Source organism: Ascaphus truei, chromosome 3, assembly GCF_040206685.1.
Source record: "Ascaphus truei isolate aAscTru1 chromosome 3, aAscTru1.hap1, whole genome shotgun sequence".
Lineage (NCBI taxonomy): Eukaryota > Metazoa > Chordata > Amphibia > Anura > Ascaphidae > Ascaphus > Ascaphus truei.
In genome coordinates this window covers 231,357,029-231,375,086 of record NC_134485.1, presented here as the reverse complement: position 1 = coordinate 231,375,086, position 18,058 = coordinate 231,357,029, and the positions used below count along the sequence as shown (strand labels likewise).

General features: G+C 38.2%; 1 protein-coding gene across 21 annotated transcripts in view; it reads right to left on the bottom strand.

Annotated features, from left to right (window-relative positions):
• Positions 1 to 303: 303 nt before the first annotated feature.
• DMD (dystrophin) overlaps positions 304 to 18,058 on the bottom strand; it is a 2,761,517-nt gene continuing 2,743,762 nt past the window's right edge. For 15 of the 21 annotated variants that reach the window (XM_075590265.1, XM_075590267.1, XM_075590269.1 and 12 more), the window contains 2 exons: positions 13,875 to 13,967; positions 304 to 5,786 (listed from right to left, as the gene is read on the bottom strand). In XM_075590265.1, the coding sequence (XP_075446380.1) occupies positions 5,689 to 5,786; positions 13,875 to 13,967 (191 nt within the window). In that variant the 3' untranslated portion in view covers positions 304 to 5,688. Of the gene's footprint in view, positions 5,787 to 8,321; positions 8,354 to 13,874; positions 13,968 to 18,058 lie in introns of all 21 variants that reach the window. The other 6 variants (XM_075590266.1, XM_075590272.1, XM_075590273.1 and 3 more) reach the window with 2 other exon arrangements.

Sequence of the window (18,058 nt, the reverse complement as noted above, 5' to 3'; positions counted from 1 at the left end):
TATGTACTGTATATTAATTGCGCCATATAAATAAAGACATACATACGATCTGGGCATCAGAGATGGAAGATGCAATTACCTTCCGGAGTATAGTGCTACCAATGAACAAATCTCAAGTTGTTTCTTTCCGCAGGAGTCAAATTTACTCTGCCATTAAACTGCTTATTAGCATTCAAAATAATTGAAGCCTAAAGTAAAGACATACATGCTTATTTAATAATCTAAATGCACTGAAATTGTTTTATGGCCATAAAATGAAAGACAAGATCGCAGCGGAAGGAAGTCAATAAAATTAGACACATCTTTATAAGTAACATAATTGCGTGCTTTATTGATATACTGAGTAAAGCATTATATAATACAATAGTAAGGCATATTTTTGGTGAACTTGATATGTTGTGAAAATGCAGGGATAAAACAGAAATGTATAGAAAAATAATTAGTAAAAGTTTAGTGTTGCTGTTCAAACACTATATGGGTTATTCATTAAACTGCAATAGTGACGATTGCACGAAAACTCCCACTGAAATTCCACGGGAGATCCGTGTGATAGTGCCGTGATCGGCACCATCGTAGTTGAATGAATAGCCACCTATATCTTAGGATGGCCAAGTAATTAACTAGTACAGAATAACAATGACATAACATGCCATACAATGCTGATGTAATGAGTTGCACGGATTACGTTTTGCAGTATAATACTCTGTGGTTAAAACAATATGATAATTTCCAAAATAATGCTCAAAGCCGCAATAAAGCTATTTTTTTTTAATACATATAGAAATATATATATTTGATCGACTCACTCCAAAACTAATACATAAAAGATCAAATTAAAATGAATGAAACAAACCGTGCAATTGCAACTTCCTTTAATTTTCAAAAACAAGTCTCACGCGCACACAAAAATCCCAGAAACATAAAATGAAAGGACAACCTTTTCATGAAGTCTAGCTGTGAGCTTAAAGGAAAGCTTGGGAGAATGCGATGTGATCCCTTTGAAAAATAAAGCTCTTGATAAATATATTAAAAAAGCTTTTAAATAAAAATTTAACGAGGAGCATTGAGGCAACTGCATTAGCTCTGAAACTTAACTCTCACCAAATCCTTTGCTAAATGTTATTTTCATTTGTAATGGTACTTTGAATATAGTAAAGACACCAAAGTATTTACTCGGTAACGCCGTCAAGTTTACAGTGAGGTGATACTGCTTCTGGGTTGTAACCCAGATCTCATGACATTGCAGGATGCAGTGCCCAAATAAAGCATACTGGCCCACAGCTATCTCAGAGTTTGGCCTGAGTATAGGTAAGTGTGCTCAGGGAGCCACCCACAGAACAGAACTTTAGCTGGTCCCTGATGTGCAGTTTATGGACCATCTCGCATGCCTGTTCTTGGGCAAGGCTGCACTGTTTTCATGGCAAGTTGTTGGCATTTTAATTCAATGATGCCATATGCATGGCATTACGGCTTTATAATGCTTAAACTAACTACATCCTATTTTATTAGTGAGCACAAATGTATGAAAAACATACTTGACAGTCTTAAGTGATCTTCAAGATTTTGTATATAGTTATCAAATAAACTCTCTGCTTCATTTGAGAGTATGGTCACATTTAAAACTGCAGTCCCACGTACGACCCAAATAAACTTACGTTGGCATCATGTAAATAGGTTAAATGTATGTCTTTGGTGCCTAAAGAAAATTACCAATCATAATTTTTAAATATTTGTAATGCTTTAAAAAAATGTTTATGGTAGCCAAGTAGCCATATACATTGGAGGGTTTTTACAACGTTTTTGATCATTTGTTAATTTAACAGGTACATTAAAAATAGTTTTTCTTGTGTTCTTTGTTTGGCAAATAAACGTGTACTATGATAAGGATCTGATACTTTTACATTTCAGCAAAATTCTCCGTTAAATCGTGATTACATCTTTATATTGGCTATAATGACTTCAGAGTAATTGGATAATTTAAGGTTTAACCCTATAACTGCCCTAAGTGTACTCTGGGCTGGGACAGCTGTTAAATTATTCTCGTCACATCCAGATAGTATAGTGGAGATAGGTTTATCAGTGCCAAACGGATTGTGTCTGCTGCATAATGACCGGCATTAAGCCGTTCACACCATGGATAAAGTGGTAATGATGTTCCATGTTCTGTGCACATGTTCAGAAACACCACAAAACCAAAGTGAGGTAGATGAATCATGGCTAGCCATGGTCTGATGACACAAACAAATATACACTAACAAAGAAAAACAATCTCGTAGAATTATTTCAGTTGTCAGAGGCAAAACCTTGCCTTCCTTATTACCAGCTACTGCAATTTAGGTTAAGGTGAAATGAGTTCCCAAGTGGAGAAAAAAACAATAATCTGAAGTATTTCCTGCCAGCGTGTTCCTCCCAACAGTTAATAAACAGCTCTTAAAACATTTTTGTCTTGGAGCCACCAAGTTCCTCCTACCGTACTCAAATGTAATTGTGTGGTGAAACAAATGAAAAAACACCGTGGCTAAATGTATGGAAATGTTCTACTGTACACTGTATGTCGACATGTGAACTGCTTAAGATAAACACACAGCTATAGCTTTTCTACCCTGTTTCAGAGTGTTAACATGATAAGGTGCAGCTGATCCAAACTACAATATGAAGCAGAGAACATGTTTGATGAAAATGGAATCTGCTGATTGCTTTTGCTGGAGAGCTATCATTTCCAGGAAGAGTCTGTTAAAGCAATTCACTTTCCAACGGCTCCTCTTTTCACATGACATGACAAAATAAGTAAATAGCTACAATTTTTGGTTTGCAATAGCAGCAATCACCTACTGTCAGTATCGGGGGCACAAATCCTCCTGGCAATTAATTGGTGAGTAGTCGCGGACAATGATTCTCATTGCCTGCGAAACAAAGTCAGATACTGCAAATAGATCACACAGTAGCGGACCTTTGTTTCCATGATTTGATGACATTATGAGCGCCAATGCGATCAGTGCCATGCGCTGGAAAGGATATTTCTAAAGTGCCAGCGTGCTGGCCTGACTGATGGCTTAGGCCATAAACATACTGAACATAATTATATAGGCAACAAAAATACACAGACTTGATAAAGCTACTTGTCACAATATAGGCTAATATTTTGTGTACAAACAATTGTATTGTATGGACATTAGATCATTAAGGAACACAGCATATAAACAGGTCATGATTAATTCGTAGCCCGTCTTTGATTATTGCTTAAATGCATACACTAAATCAGGGCACAATTGCTCGGAAAAAGAAAACAAAGAAATCAGCACCATTACATATTTTTCCATTTTACAATTGTTTCTTTAATTTTTGATTTAAATAAAGATTTATCCACATATTAAGAGACCCTCCACCTACCCAACATTTTTTTTTACCATGTGATCCAGTAAAAGCTTAATTTTCCCTTTAATTTAAAAAAACATGCTGATTCTTTAAAATAAAAAAAGACCAGTGAATGACTTTTGTAATATTGCCAGCCTAGCTGCATGTCAACAAGAAACTTGAGCCCAGTTCTTTTTCTGTAACAACTCTTATTCTAGTTCACAAGGGTCCTGAATCTCGGAAGAAAATACTCGTAAAAAACAGAACTGGACTCCAGTCTCATGATGATATGGGTGCAGGTTGATAATACTGAATAGGGTTTAAGGCAGCATGGAATACAGTGAGCTATGGAGAATGGCCTATGTGTTCTGAATGGTATCCCAGGAGCATGATGAAGACATCACTGGGTCGCCACTCACAATACATTTAGGTCATTCTCCATAGCAACAATTTTTCCCCTCGTAAAAGGTGTGGGTGCAGCTAGATAAGTAATGTAATTAAACAACTGCCAGAAAGATCAGAGACGATCCAAGTATCATCTTCAGATGGCGCACTCCATTGCAGCATACATTCCAAGTTGGGCTTTTTACAGGAATCCAATAAATAAATAAAAACGTTGAGTAGCTAGAATGGCACATTTAAAGCAACTGTACTAGGAAATATGTATCATTATTTTTGTGGATTGTCTGGCTATTGTTTTCGGTTCTCTTCCTAAAATATGTAACTCCAATAGCTTACTATCTTCTGTCCATACACGTAGTGTAATTAGATCACAATGGCTGCTTGCAGTTCTGCCCCAAACATTGTAAACACCAGGGGGAACGTTTGCTGTTTACTTCCTGTTGCAAACATAAAACAGGGAGTTTTGTGCTTGTAGAAAGGAAGATCCCTGGCAACACATGCCCAGGATCTCCGCCCCCCCCCTTAAAAAAAAAAAGGGGGGGGGGGGGCTGATCATATTAATTTGAATAGTTTTAGGAGCGATGTGCCCTGTCAGACTTCATAAAAACAGGCCCAAAGTTCATTCAAGTGACCAAAAAACATCATGCAACATGTGACTAAGGGCCTTTTATACCAAGCAGTCTTCTGCCAAAGGACACATTCAGGTGCTGTAAGGTGTATTCTAGCGCCGAAAGGTTTCTTACGGCAGAAAACTGTTTAGTAAATATGGGCCAAAGTTTTAATAAATCTTTGATTTCTCCTGGTTCTGTGGTTTCAAATGTGAAGGGGCTTCCTCATGTTCTAGATAATTTATTACTATTGAATTAACAAATCTTTAAAAATAAATTTCACTGATATTAAATGGCTTCTTTTTAATTTTTTCCCAATCTTTTTCATTCCTTCAAAGAAACCTTGCCAGTAGCATGGAGTATGTTACATGTGTTAGGCCACTTTCATGATTATGATTTGCGCATGTTACACATTAACAAAATATTTGTAGATATTTTTAAGATTGTATAATGGTTTATACCAATGTTTTAAAGACATACTGCTGATCTCTAGCCCTGATAGTAGCGGTGTGAAATTCGTGGACTCAACTATTTCATGCACCATATTCAGTACTGTTTGCAGTTTCCCTTAAATCGAGTGGATTTTTGTTTTTTGTTGCTTTCTAGACGTGATTTCAAATGTAATGTATGCGGATAAGTTTTACGTGTGGCATGTAAAAATATGTCATCTTCAAAGATACACAATATAGACTTGTACAAGAAAGACAGGCTTTGTATCATCCTTGCTGGTTCCTTTTCTCTTTTCCTTCAACCAGTCCACAGCAGATGGAACGTTTACATGTAAGCTACCTGTAGGTTATTTGGTGCTGTTACAGGAAGTATGTTCTTTGATACACTAGGAAAGTAACACTAAACATGGATATTGTTCTTCTACAGTTACAAAGCCAAAGTGATTCTAAAGTCAATGCACTGCCTTTGTTTTTTTTGTTTTTGTTTTTTTTTCCAAAGGGTTTTTATAAACAATTTATTTTATAAAGCACACTTTAGTTTACAATCTTTCCTTATAACTGATATAAATTTTTTTAAACAACCCAAAATTGCCATCCATAAAAAGAAACGGCAAGTTTTTTTTTGTGTTTTTTTTTTTTAAGTTATCAAGATTTGACATGTAGTTTTCGTAACGGTTTTGTACAATTGCATAGAAGTTTAAAACCTGCCATTGTTACCAAAACAACAACAGACTTAGGAAACTACTGAAATCTACAGTATAGTACCACTACCCTTCACAAAAATATAGATTTTTTTTTCTTGTAAACCTTACAGTCTAATCCCCTTTGTTGTACGAAGATTATATATAAAAACACATGCGGTGTGTTTGGAGTTGTTATTCTAATACGTCGTCATCAGTCATAACTGTAACTAAAGTTTCCATCGCTCTCCCCAAGTCATCAGCCATGTGGAAAAGGTTGCCTACATTGTTTCCTGAAAGAAAAGAAAAATAATATCATCACCATTTATCCAACAATATTGCGAAGGCAACAAAGTACACACAAACAAAAGGAAGGGTGTGGACATGTACATTTATTTTTATACTACTACATTGAAGAAGCAAACTGGGGACATGTTCTCAAATCAAGAACTTTTCTTTTGACAGATAGATCAGAATCTATTTTTAGCCAAATATTCTGTACTTCGTATGGTTACCTATTGACTGCCGTCATTTGACCACAAGAAGAAAGATAATCAAACGTAAATGTTAACAATACAATGATATATATCATTGTATTGTTATCAGTATTATTACCCTCCAGTTACAAATCTGTCAGCAGTAAAAAAACAAGGGCAGTGAAACTAGGGAGTACATTTAACCACAGCTGGAGTAAAGTAGTTATTTGGCTTGTAGTAGGACCGGAATGAAACTCAATGGGTGAATTAGAGAAGATCAGCACAAATACAAGTAATTTCAAGAATATGCACCCCACTGAGCTGTCACAATTGTAATGCTGCATTATCAACCATAATTAAATTGAACATAAAAAAGCAAGAGCAATGAGAGGGCAATGCTGAAAGATTGCAGGACCGCCTAGTAAAGTGCAGCAATGTGGTAGAGCTTTAGTGTTTATTCATAGCTGCTGAGTCATATACTAGTGATATGTGAGAGAACACGAAACCGGACGTCCGAAATTGATATTAGCATTTTATTCTCTCTGAGATTTCATATCAACTATCCAGAAAACTGAAGGATTCAATGGCAACTATCCAAGAAAAGCACAATAGCAAGTTCGCAGGCTTTAAAATGATTACCATCTGTGACCTGATCTGAACATGCTTATAAATTAGAATAGCAGGAGTCAACTAGTTGTTTACAGTGATGACGCATGAATCCCTTTTAATTTGCCAAAGAACCACTCAATTCTAGGATATAGCTGGAGTATTATTATACCAACCCTTACACGGCTGGAACCTGCAACCCTATGAAGCCCCCTCCCGCATGAAACAGGATGGTTTCGTAGGGTTTCAAAACGCAACGGAATGCCATGTTCTTCCTAGGCTCCTAAAATGTATTTCCCCTGCTGTCCTTAATGTGTATATTTAATAAATGTAGAGGGCACCGTCAGCATTTTGTAAAATCAAGCTTTTCCTTTTTCGCTAGTTTAAAGGGAACAATTTCTTAAGCAAACAAACGGCCTTCAGCCTTCTAAGATGTAGCAGCAGTCCAATGAAAGAAACAGCAAAACCACTTCTATAAAGAATGTGCTGAAAGATAAAGTTATATCCAAGGGCAACCACCACTAATCCAGTTACTGATTTACTTTATTCATCTGGTCATACTTTGGTATTTTGTCCGTTTCACAGTTTGTATGTGCATTTTTAATTGAGTTCTAGATATATACTCCCTGCTTTACATAATTAGTATACGGACATTAGAATATAGGAAACAATGATACCTTCAAGTTTAGTGTTCGGAACTTGAAATTGAATTTAGGCAGGAAAAAAAGAAATGGATTACAATCTAAATTAAAAATCTACAAGAATTATATTGAGTGTGTAAGAACATATAATTGCACAATATATGGCCAAGGAAAGAAGTAGGTGAACTTGGCGCGGGTAGAAAAGTCATCTTAATTGATGGGGTTTGAAGGGAGAAATGGAAGGTGGTTGAATAGTGCAGGAAACCTAGAGATAAGGTAAAGTAACTGAACAAGGTTTTCACTGTCAGACAACAGTTGAGGCAATGGGGCTTATTCAGTAAGCAGTGATGGCACCAATCCGGGGCTTTACTGTGCTAGATAATGATCATGAAAGCTACGACAGGTTACAAGGTTCTTACACGGTTTCCCAGTAAAATCTGGGTAAAAACATTTCTTCTTATTCAATAAAACACACCCTGTGCTATGGAAATCATTATTCCAAAACACACTGCCATTTTTATAATAAGCGTATGCACATGCTTGAAACCTGTTGAAGTCAAGGAGCAATGCCAGAAAACTAGTTAGATAGATTACGCCCAAAGTTAGTAACATCAAAACGTGTCATAAAAAAACCACTCACTCTCCTTTCAGTGATTGCGAATGCAAGGGTTAGTAACAATATATAAGAACTTCAGACCTCTCAAAACTATTACAATGATATCTGTATTACTGAAGAAAGCAGCCATGTAGCATCACATTAACAATGTTAAAATAGATCCTTTGTGGGGAAAGGAAATCCAGGACATACTTATTTGTGACCAAAATAATTAGATATGAAGACAAGAAGCCAAATGATCTATAATGATATAATGACCACATCTCCATTCGTTCTCATTTACCTGGGAAAAATAATGTCATGAAAACTAAGCCTTCCCGTCCCCTTGCTGGTCCCACTAATGTTTGAGAGGTACTAAATGTTGGCATGTTAGAACACACTTGTAAAATGCACTCAGCTGAAGAGACTGGAAGCTGCACAAATGCCAGACACAGAATGTAAGATGTGACAGACACAAGCTGAATGGCAGTGAGCCCAGATCTCACTAACCTCTCTCATTTGCTTTCCAGGGACATTTCTTCCTTTTGCATTGTGAGGAAAAGGTAGTTGAGGAAGGAAGGAAGGAAGGAAGGAAGGAAGGAAGGAAGGAAGGAAGGAAGGAAGAAAGGAAGGAAAGAAAAAGAAAGAAAACCAGTCACAAATATAAAGTTGAACACCGCCTTTCTTGATATGTTTCTAAAAAAAATATGTAATTTACTTTTCCATGACTGAGAAATAGGATAAAAAACCAGGGACAAATGTACGGAAACGGAAAATACCTCATTGTAAAAGTGAGAAACTGGAAAAGAATTGTAACCATAAAGAGTTGCAGTAACTGATCAATGCGCATTTTACAGGCTTCGCTTATTAACCTCTTTACAACCAGAATGGCCGGCTACAGATTCTTTACTCTTCCAGCAGCAAAACATGTTAAAGATTTAGGTGTTCACGTTTTGCGCTCGAGAGCAGGATTAGTGTGCAGTGCGTTCTAGATTTTTATTTGAAACTGTAAAAAAATTCTAATTGTTTAGCCGCCTGTCATGTCCCAGGTATTTATAGCAAAAACCAAATTGCAATTTGTAAGTGATGCATTATGTATTCGAATCTCATTAAGACATGTGGCAACAGTATTATTAAATGTATGCACAGTTGGTACTGCATTGTAAAACAGCCACGCAGTTTTCTACCAATGATTTATAATAATGTTACTAGAATCTTCGTAAGAGCGGAGTTATACAATTTCTGTTGCGCAGTTTGGAACTAATTTTTCAGGCCTAAATTTCAAAATTTGGTAAAAACATCATAAATAACGGCAAAAAATATTAAGGTGATAAATTGTTTAGTTCTTTTACAGTATTGAAATAAATATTTTTTTTTTAAGCAATGTAGGACTTGTTTGGGAATTAGTCGATAGCCCCAATATTAGTACGGAGACTAATAATTTTAAACACGGATTATTTCACTTGAACCACATTTGCAAAAGCAAGTATGCTTGCAGTAGTTACTAATGCCAGCCCAGTATTTCAACAAGTAAGGTCTGCTCAACCAATGGAAAATAACTTTCTTTGTATTATGCAAGAAGATACCGTACAGAATTTCAACCCGTTATGTTTTAGGTTAGGTATACAGTAGCAGGTTCATTAATGTGACCCTGAAACGATACATACATTTGTTTAAATATAGCCTCAGGTTTTTATTTTCACTTTTGGGAAATATTTATGTAAACATTTTTTGGGAGATCCTGCATATTATTTTCCAACTTGATGGATTAAAATCTGTTTTAGAACTCGAACACTGCAGATTTGGAATTGCTGAAACGTTGTTTCATCTGGCAGGGGTGATACAAGCCTGAATACTGTACTTTCATTTTATTGCAACTAAAACATATAGGTTTGGTGGTTGGAACTGCAGTGACGTTCCTTACTTTTCAATTTACGCAAGCTGGATTACGTTTGTAGTTTATGTATCTTAAAGTATTTACTGTATATTCTCATTACCTTCCACTAAACTATTTCAAAAATGCCAAATGTAATGCCCAGGTGTACAGGCCAATTGGATGATATTCCTCATCATTAGGCATTTCACAGTGATGCCGTAAGAACACCAGCTAATGTTAAGTAATCATCAAAAACTATGGCCAACATTTCTGCACGTTAAAATCTAGCACGACATTAGTGAAAGACATGCAATTCAGTTGTGTTTACATCAATACTTCTCAGGTGATTCTGTAAGGTCATTGACAGAAGCAACAGTAATGTGATCATGAATATATTAGCATGTAAACTACAACAGAAGCAACCTGTGTGTGGAGGGAGATTAGTGTAGTGGTGAAACTCTGTGCTGAATCAATTCACAATTTATTTTCTCTTTATGGCAACCTCTGTGTAGGTCAGATGTTCATCTTCTCCTATGATTTTTCAGTGGTTAACAGAGATGCTCGGTGTTCAGCAATGACACATTACATGCTGGTAGAAAACCAACAACGTCAAGTAATGACTTGCTCACATTTAGTTTAGAATTGTAATAGCTTATGTGACAACCTAATGAAAAGTTTCAACATAAAATCATCATTCTGGAGAGAACAGAACATTTACCGGGACATCGCTAGATAATGTAGTAAACTGCGGTAACGCGTCTTAATGGAAGAACCACTGTAACAATGAGCAGTAGAAAAACCTTTACCTAATAGCATCCAATTCCACTGAGAATTACAATACCTTTTTACCATTATAAAAATAAATTAAACAAACACAATAAAAAGGTCATTCTTTTCAACTGTATAGGTTGAATTTAAGCATGGGCACATTCTGTCCAAGAAAAGCAGTGGCAATCCTAAAATCTCCCAGGTTGTATGTTAGGCCCTAGTGATTTATGGGCACACATTAAGTGCAGACATTTTGTTCTATGGCCCTTTATCTCTCAGGGTTAAATAAACGATTGAGGTGGTATTTAATCACATATTTCCCCTGAACAGCAGACCTCTGGCTCTGACATCTGTTTTGATTTAGCACAACAGCTGTAATAGTCAGCTGTAGCAGATGTGATTTTGCTATATGCAGTAAAGCTCCAGGTCCTTGGATGGGAGAGTATGAGAAAATATACAAAGGGGAGAAAGTACAGTAATAATAATGTCCTAGCCTAATTTCACACAGCAGTGTAACGGATGGAACAAGCAAACATCTTCTCAAACAATTAGATACAGGCTAGGTTTGCAGAGCACAGCAATTGCAATGACATTTAAAAGTTTTGCACTCTAACTGCAGACAGTAATTAATGGGCAGTATATCAGTGTTTATTGGAATGGGGAACAGAGGCAGCAACCTGCTCACTTACAGTATGTGAAAAATATGTACAAATATAATGACGAAACAAGTCTAGTTTAGAATTTTTCCTCTGCTGAAAAAGGTAAGCGCTCAGATTCACAATCTTCATACTCTCTCTGACTGTGGAACATACGCCTGTGAACTCCCACCCAGACTTCCAGGAGCTACTGTTGCATGGTTATCGCTTTTTGTCTATTTTGCCTATTGCGGATGAGATATTCCAAATAATATACCCATTTTTAAAACTGTACTCCCCTGGGCTACAGTAGTGGGGTTTTTTTATTTTTACCAACTAGTACTGGCCATAATTTGCCCTACTTTTACTATAAGTCAAAATCTAACCTGCCTTTAATTTAAGGGTATAATGATATAGATATATATTGTATTTGCATTTGCATATTTGCTTTGCTGTGGAGGGTTTTTGTCACTTTTTTTACTCACCATAACTTAACTCAGAATGGTAAACCCCATCCTTTAGCTTCTCTGCATACCCAGTTTACCAACCCCACACTGATGAGACCCATAAAGGTCGAAACAGCTGTCTGTGGGTGGGTTTTCTGGGTATGCACCTTAACCCTGGCTGTGCTCAAAGCTGTGACCATGCAGCAAGCTTAAGCCTATAGGGAACCATGTTAAAAATGGTTTTTGAAGCAAAAAGTGGCACTGTGTGCTCATTTGCATGTCATTCCCCAGAATCCCTTGCTGCAGTGGAAGTGCTGTGTGCTGGGTGATGGTGGTGAAGGGCGGGGTTGCAGACCTGCCTAAGACATGCAGATGAGCATACAGTTGTATTTGCATTTGCATATTTGCTTTGCTGTGGAGGGTTTTTGTCACGTTTTTTACTCACCGTAACTTAACTCAGTATATATATATATATATATATATATATATATATATATATATATATACACTAATAAACGGAAAAAAATATATATACATACATATATATATATATTTTTTTAGTTTATTGCAATAATTAAACAATTACACAAATAATTTTATGTTGGGATTGTTGAATTACTATATTTCTCCTCACAGACAACAGATTACAGCAACCACCGTTATTGTGAATAAATATTTTCTGGTGCATCACGGTAAAGAAGACCCATGTACATCATACTACAGCAAAGTTAGGTTCAGTCCACTCTGAACCAAACAATAACATGCAACTGGACTGCTAATTTTTACAGTGGCGTCAATGGCATGCTGTACTGTCTTTAATAATTCTGGTTAGCTGAGGCTCTCTGTGAAGCAGGAAAGGTAAACCAAATCCTTTTTTCTCCCGAGCATGAACTTTTGTTTCCTTTATAGATCTAAAAGCCCCAATTAGGATTTGCCATCCTTCGTTCTAGTAGTTTATCTTTTTGTAATTATTGAAAGAAAGCTATGTTTTTTTTCTGGTATACTGGCAATAGTTTTCATTCGCTTCAGTTCTATCCCACTACTTTCCTCCCCGAGCTGCTGCCTCTCTCCACTGACATTGCTTGTGCCTTACATTATTCTGAAAAATCACAGATAAACGAGGTAAAGCAGATACTGCAAGATAAAGATCATTAGCTTTTGTCCATTTACAGTTTCTCAAGTTCACATGTAAGTGGACAAATGGTTTGACGTTCAAGTATTTCCGGAATAGCAGAAGCGCTGCTGCAGAGAATGCAACCCGGCGTCTTTCACGGCTGCTTTCCAAAGTGACTTATTGATCCTAAATTACATAAACTGGTTAGAAATATGCCCGTTTACTTCACAACACATTACTGTCCAAACAGCAAACAATAATAATATATATTTTTAAAAGCACGGAAAAGGAAGTGGTTCTTGCTATTGATGTTACAAGAAGTGCTCTTTTCCTAGATATTAATGCCAGTTGTCTCAGGCATGAACTTATTGCAAGCTATTACTGATCCCGTTTTCTACCCACACCCAAACAACCAGCCTGAGATTTGTAAAGAGCAGCGATACCTAAACAGGTGGGTTAGGAAGGATCAATGAAGGAATAAATTAAAGGTGGGGGGGGGGATTTACGCAGATCCGATAAGGGATATCTGGGCTTATCTGGCGTTTAATTGCCATGCAAACCAAAGGCAGTTAAAGATGGATCAAGCTCAAGTACCCCCGTAAGGCAGAGGTTCTCAATGCCATTCCTCAAGATCCCCCAAACAGGTCAGGTTTTAAGGCTATCCCGGCTACAGCACAGGTGGCTCAATCAGCGGCTTAGTCAATAAAGTCAAACTTATGTTGGAACTAATGAATGTAATCATTACCTTTAATTGTTAATTGCTGCCATGCTTTTATGGGGCTAATCTAATGCATTGAAGAATATTGAACTACTACTGCCATCTCTGAGGGGGCGGCCAACAAAAAAAAAAGGGGGGGGGGGGTAATAACAATGAACTTTAATTCATTATGTAACTCAGGGGTTCTCAACTTCCGTCCTCAAGACCCCCAACATGTCAGGATTCAAATATATCCCCGATTGAGCCACCTGTGCTGAATCTGTGATAGCCTTAAAACCTGACCTGTTGGGGGTCTTGAGGACGGAAGTTGAGAACCTCTTACTGAAGCGTAGTGAATCCCGGTGCTAAATTTATACGCGAAAAGGCAAAAGTGTACTGTGTAATATCATGGCTTCATATACAAAATCAAACATGTTCACCATCTGGGGACCCATTATGGTCAAGTCTCCATGGACCAAAACATTTCCTTTGTTTAAATGCATTTTTCATTCATCACTGAAGTTTACCTCTTGCCGTTGGGAAAGAGTTATTAAGTTGTTCCATCACTTCTTCTAGCCCTGTGCTTGTATCATGCGGAGGACCGAGAAGTTCATCCTCACCTGAAAAACAAAAACAAAAAAAAACCTCAAAGCATCTCTTAATCCCACACTGATAGGTGGATATCCTCTAGTACTGCGGGAGTGCTGGTGTACACACGTAACACACAGCACAGCGGGGAAAGGATTCTTTGTGATTCATTCATGCTTCATATAAAGGCAACAAACAAATATTGTCCTAACACTCTGTTGTCCTAACTGGGAAATCTTACAATTTACATTTGCCCATGTTACCTACTGCAAATGAAACACGGACATGACATGTAACACTTCTAACAGTTCTTTCCTGGTACCTTTTCAACAGAAGAGACCTCGTCACTATTCAGCATTACGCTTTTTTGAAAATCAGCTGTCTTAATTGTTATAAGTTTTACTAGAACACTTTCCCTTTTCGCTGGGAGACTCCCAGATTAGCCAGAATAATCCTACAGGTACAAAACGGTCTGATTGGCTGTTAGTGCACATACATCAGTTAATTGTGGGTACTCCTGGTAGTAGGAGTTGTGCATTTTTATTGATGCAAAGTTCAGCTGTAACATTTATTTCCCACGTACTTCCCACTTTGCAAAGCATATCATAGTTGCAAGCAAGGTGTTTCATAAAGGGAATTGATGCCATTGTTCCATTTGCTAGTCTCGTTTAGGCCCACAAGATAATGAAGGACAGCACTGTTGCCAATATCAGGCATTAATTGCCTACACCTCAAATCAGTGCAACCTTGAAATCAGCACCCTATGGCTGCGTTCTCACAGGGGGCTTTGCGACGATGTGTGCGCGCGCCTCCGTCTGCTGGGCGATGTGGGATCATCCCCAGCAGACGGAATGATCCGACACAAGGCGACATCCGGAAATAAGGACTTCAGGAAATAAGGTCACCACCTCTAAAGTTACTTTTAAGGGCCGCCCTTCCGCATGGGCATAGCAGAAACGCGCTCTGACGCATCATGATGGAGGACACAAGCAAACGGGGTGCTGAGAGGAGAGAGCGCATACATTTAGCAGAGAGAGTCAAAGTGCTCATTAAGTACTGTACATTAGGAGTGCCATACACATTCACTCTGTAAATCCTTTATTGTCTTCTGCGCAGTGTTGGTCTATTTTCTGCAGAACAAATAGTGCCTGCGTTTAAGAAAATCAGCAATTGATTATAAAAAAATTAAGTGCTGGAAATGGCAGGTTCTTATGAAAGGGGCAGTTTCTGTGGATCAGTGGGGCACAGGAAAATGTCGAGAACTGCCGAGTCTCTGGTCAATTTCAGCAGCCAATCAATGTAAATCTGGACATTGACTGGCTGCTGAAATTGACGTCACGCTGCTGCAGCCGGAGATCACGGTTTCAAAAGACTCCAGCTACTGCAGCAGCGTGACGCTGTACTTTGCAGCCAATCGTAGTTTCAATACTGAACACTACCATTGGCCGCCAGGAGTCTGTGACGAACGCGCACACGTAAGCGCGCTCACGTCGTGGAGCGCGGTTTGTGAGCGGGGTCTAAGAGGTGATACATGAGTGTTGCTAAGTTAAAGCCTGTCACTGAAGTCCCTTTATTGCCAGGTGAATCACCAGCGTATTGCGAAGCTGAACCCTCTGACAATGGAGTTAAACAGATCTACAAATCATTAAAAGATAAGAAGTTCTACAGTTTTGTTTTTTTCAACTCGAACTATCATTTTTACCAAAAATCACCAATGCTGTGGAACATGCCAAATAATTCTATGCAAATTACTCAAAATGATTAATGTTAATTGCCCTTGTTTTCGGTTATTGAAAACAATAGTATAAAGTCGACAAAAAATAACTAAAAATAACACTACTCGGGGGTAGGTACATGATACTAAAAAAAGGATGTCATTGTGACTACCAATTAAAAATAAGATTGATCGGGTTGTAGAGAGAATGCCTGCATACATGATTTCCAGAACCTGCGCATCATTACCCATTATCTGCTAGACTAGATGTAAGAGCAATCTTCTTGTACATGCTCTAGCCGAGGATGCCAGTGTAATGAAAAAAGCTCAGAGTGCATTAAATCATATCCAGTTAAAATAAGCATGTGCTTTAGAATTAATACCACTGGTAGTTCTACTGAATGGTACCTGGTAGATTCAATTGCTGTCTGAGATGATTCAGCAGCTATTGCACAAAAGCCATTAGTGTTTCTACTCCAAACATTTTCCGTTATCACATGAGAGAAATAGAATAATCATAGGCCCAGCGAGTGCTACTTTTTTGTAATTACACATACATTTAGGCTTTCAATAATAAAAAGCCATACATAACTTTGTTTAAAAGAAAAACCATGAATATTAAATAAATATATTTTATAATTGTTTCAGAACCACGATAAGCATATAACTAGCTATTCAAAAGTTTACACTATTTGATACATTGGTATTTACTATGTTTAAGTTAATAATTTCTCATTGTACATAGATAGATATCCAGTACACACAGACATGTACACTTTATCATTGTACAGTATTTCAAATAACTATTTTGTGAAACGCTTTGGATAATATTGGAGGTGACTTTGCATGCGTATGGATTGTCAAAAGCTAAATACATCCCATGTTGCCATGGAAATAATGATCCAGACTATTGATTATAGAACTTTACCACTGGGAATTCCAGACTGATGTTCTGTAGTTAGGACATGATTGTTAGCTTAGGGATAATGTCAGTTGCTGATTCATTGGAATAAGGTTTGTTGTTGTTAACTTGTCCCTGGAATAGTTTGTGTTTAACACGTTTGCTGCCAGGGGGGGGACCTGTAATGTATTGCAAAGCAATGTGTTGCAGGCCACCCTCGCAGTGATAGGATTACGTTTAATGCTACCCATTCTTTTAATAACATTTTTTTTAAAATAAGTATGAAGTAGGGGGTCCCCGGAGCTGAACTGCATTAATTTCAGCTCCGAGGACCCCCTGCGTCAAGGGATACAGACATCCACAGGTGCTGAAGGTCCCCCATAATTACTTTAATTTCCTGCGATGGATGACCAATTACGCAGCCGAACATGCTACCGAGGGCACCATTGGAAGCAAGTAGCTCAGGTGTCGTTGTCCTCCGGAGCTGAAATTAACGTGGTTCTCCAACAATAACCACAGTCTATCAGAGCGTGGGAATTCTCCAGCCAGCCAATTACCAATTTGCCGGGTTGTAAAGCCGGGAGGGCACCTTTTCTCAGTCTGCAAAAGGGGCATGCACCAACCTGGCACCTCTGCCACTTTGCATACCAAGCCCACCCACTGCCCAGGGTCCACAGAGTCTGGGTTCTGGCAAATGGTTTCCAGATAGCCTTGTGTTAGCCCAGGATGTGGGTATTCACGCAGAACTGTAGTACCCCTGCTGTTCTAACACCATGGCATCCCTGAGGCTTTCAAGTACGGACTCTGCACGGACACAGAGGCACCAAGCTGGGTTGCCATCTGGGCTGGCCGAAATCCCTCAGTTCATATACAGGTTACCAATACATATACACATTAAACTATAACCATTTAATAAAATATATTGTGTCCTGTTTCTGTGGGCTAAAAGTTATGAGTTCCTATTCTGGCGTCAGGGATGGAGTGTGTATACAGTTAGGTCCGGAAATAATTGGACACTTATACAAGTTTTGTTATTTCGGCTGTGTACCTAAATTAATTCAAGCTACACTTCAATAATGAATATGGGCTTAAAGTGCAGTCTATCAGCTTTAATTTGAGGGTATTCACATCCAAATTGGAGGAAGGGTTTAGGAATTATATCTCTTTAATATGTAGCCCCCTCTTTTTCAAGGGACCAAAAGTAATTGGACAATTGACTCAAAAGCTGTTTCATGGCCAGGTGTGGGCTATTCCTTCCTTATTTCATCATCAATTAAGCAGGTAAATGTCTGGAGTTGATTCCAGGTGTGGCATTCACATTTGGAAGCTGTTGCTGTGAACCCACAACATGCGGTTAAAGGAGCTCTCAATGCAAGTGAAATTGGGCATCCTTAGGCTGAGGCCCTGCATGCTACTGCAGCACCCGCTGTGGCGGACACTGCAGGGACGAGAGCCCTCCCCTCAATGGCGCCGGGCCCGCTGCGAGGGGGGGCCACAGCGCTGTGGCG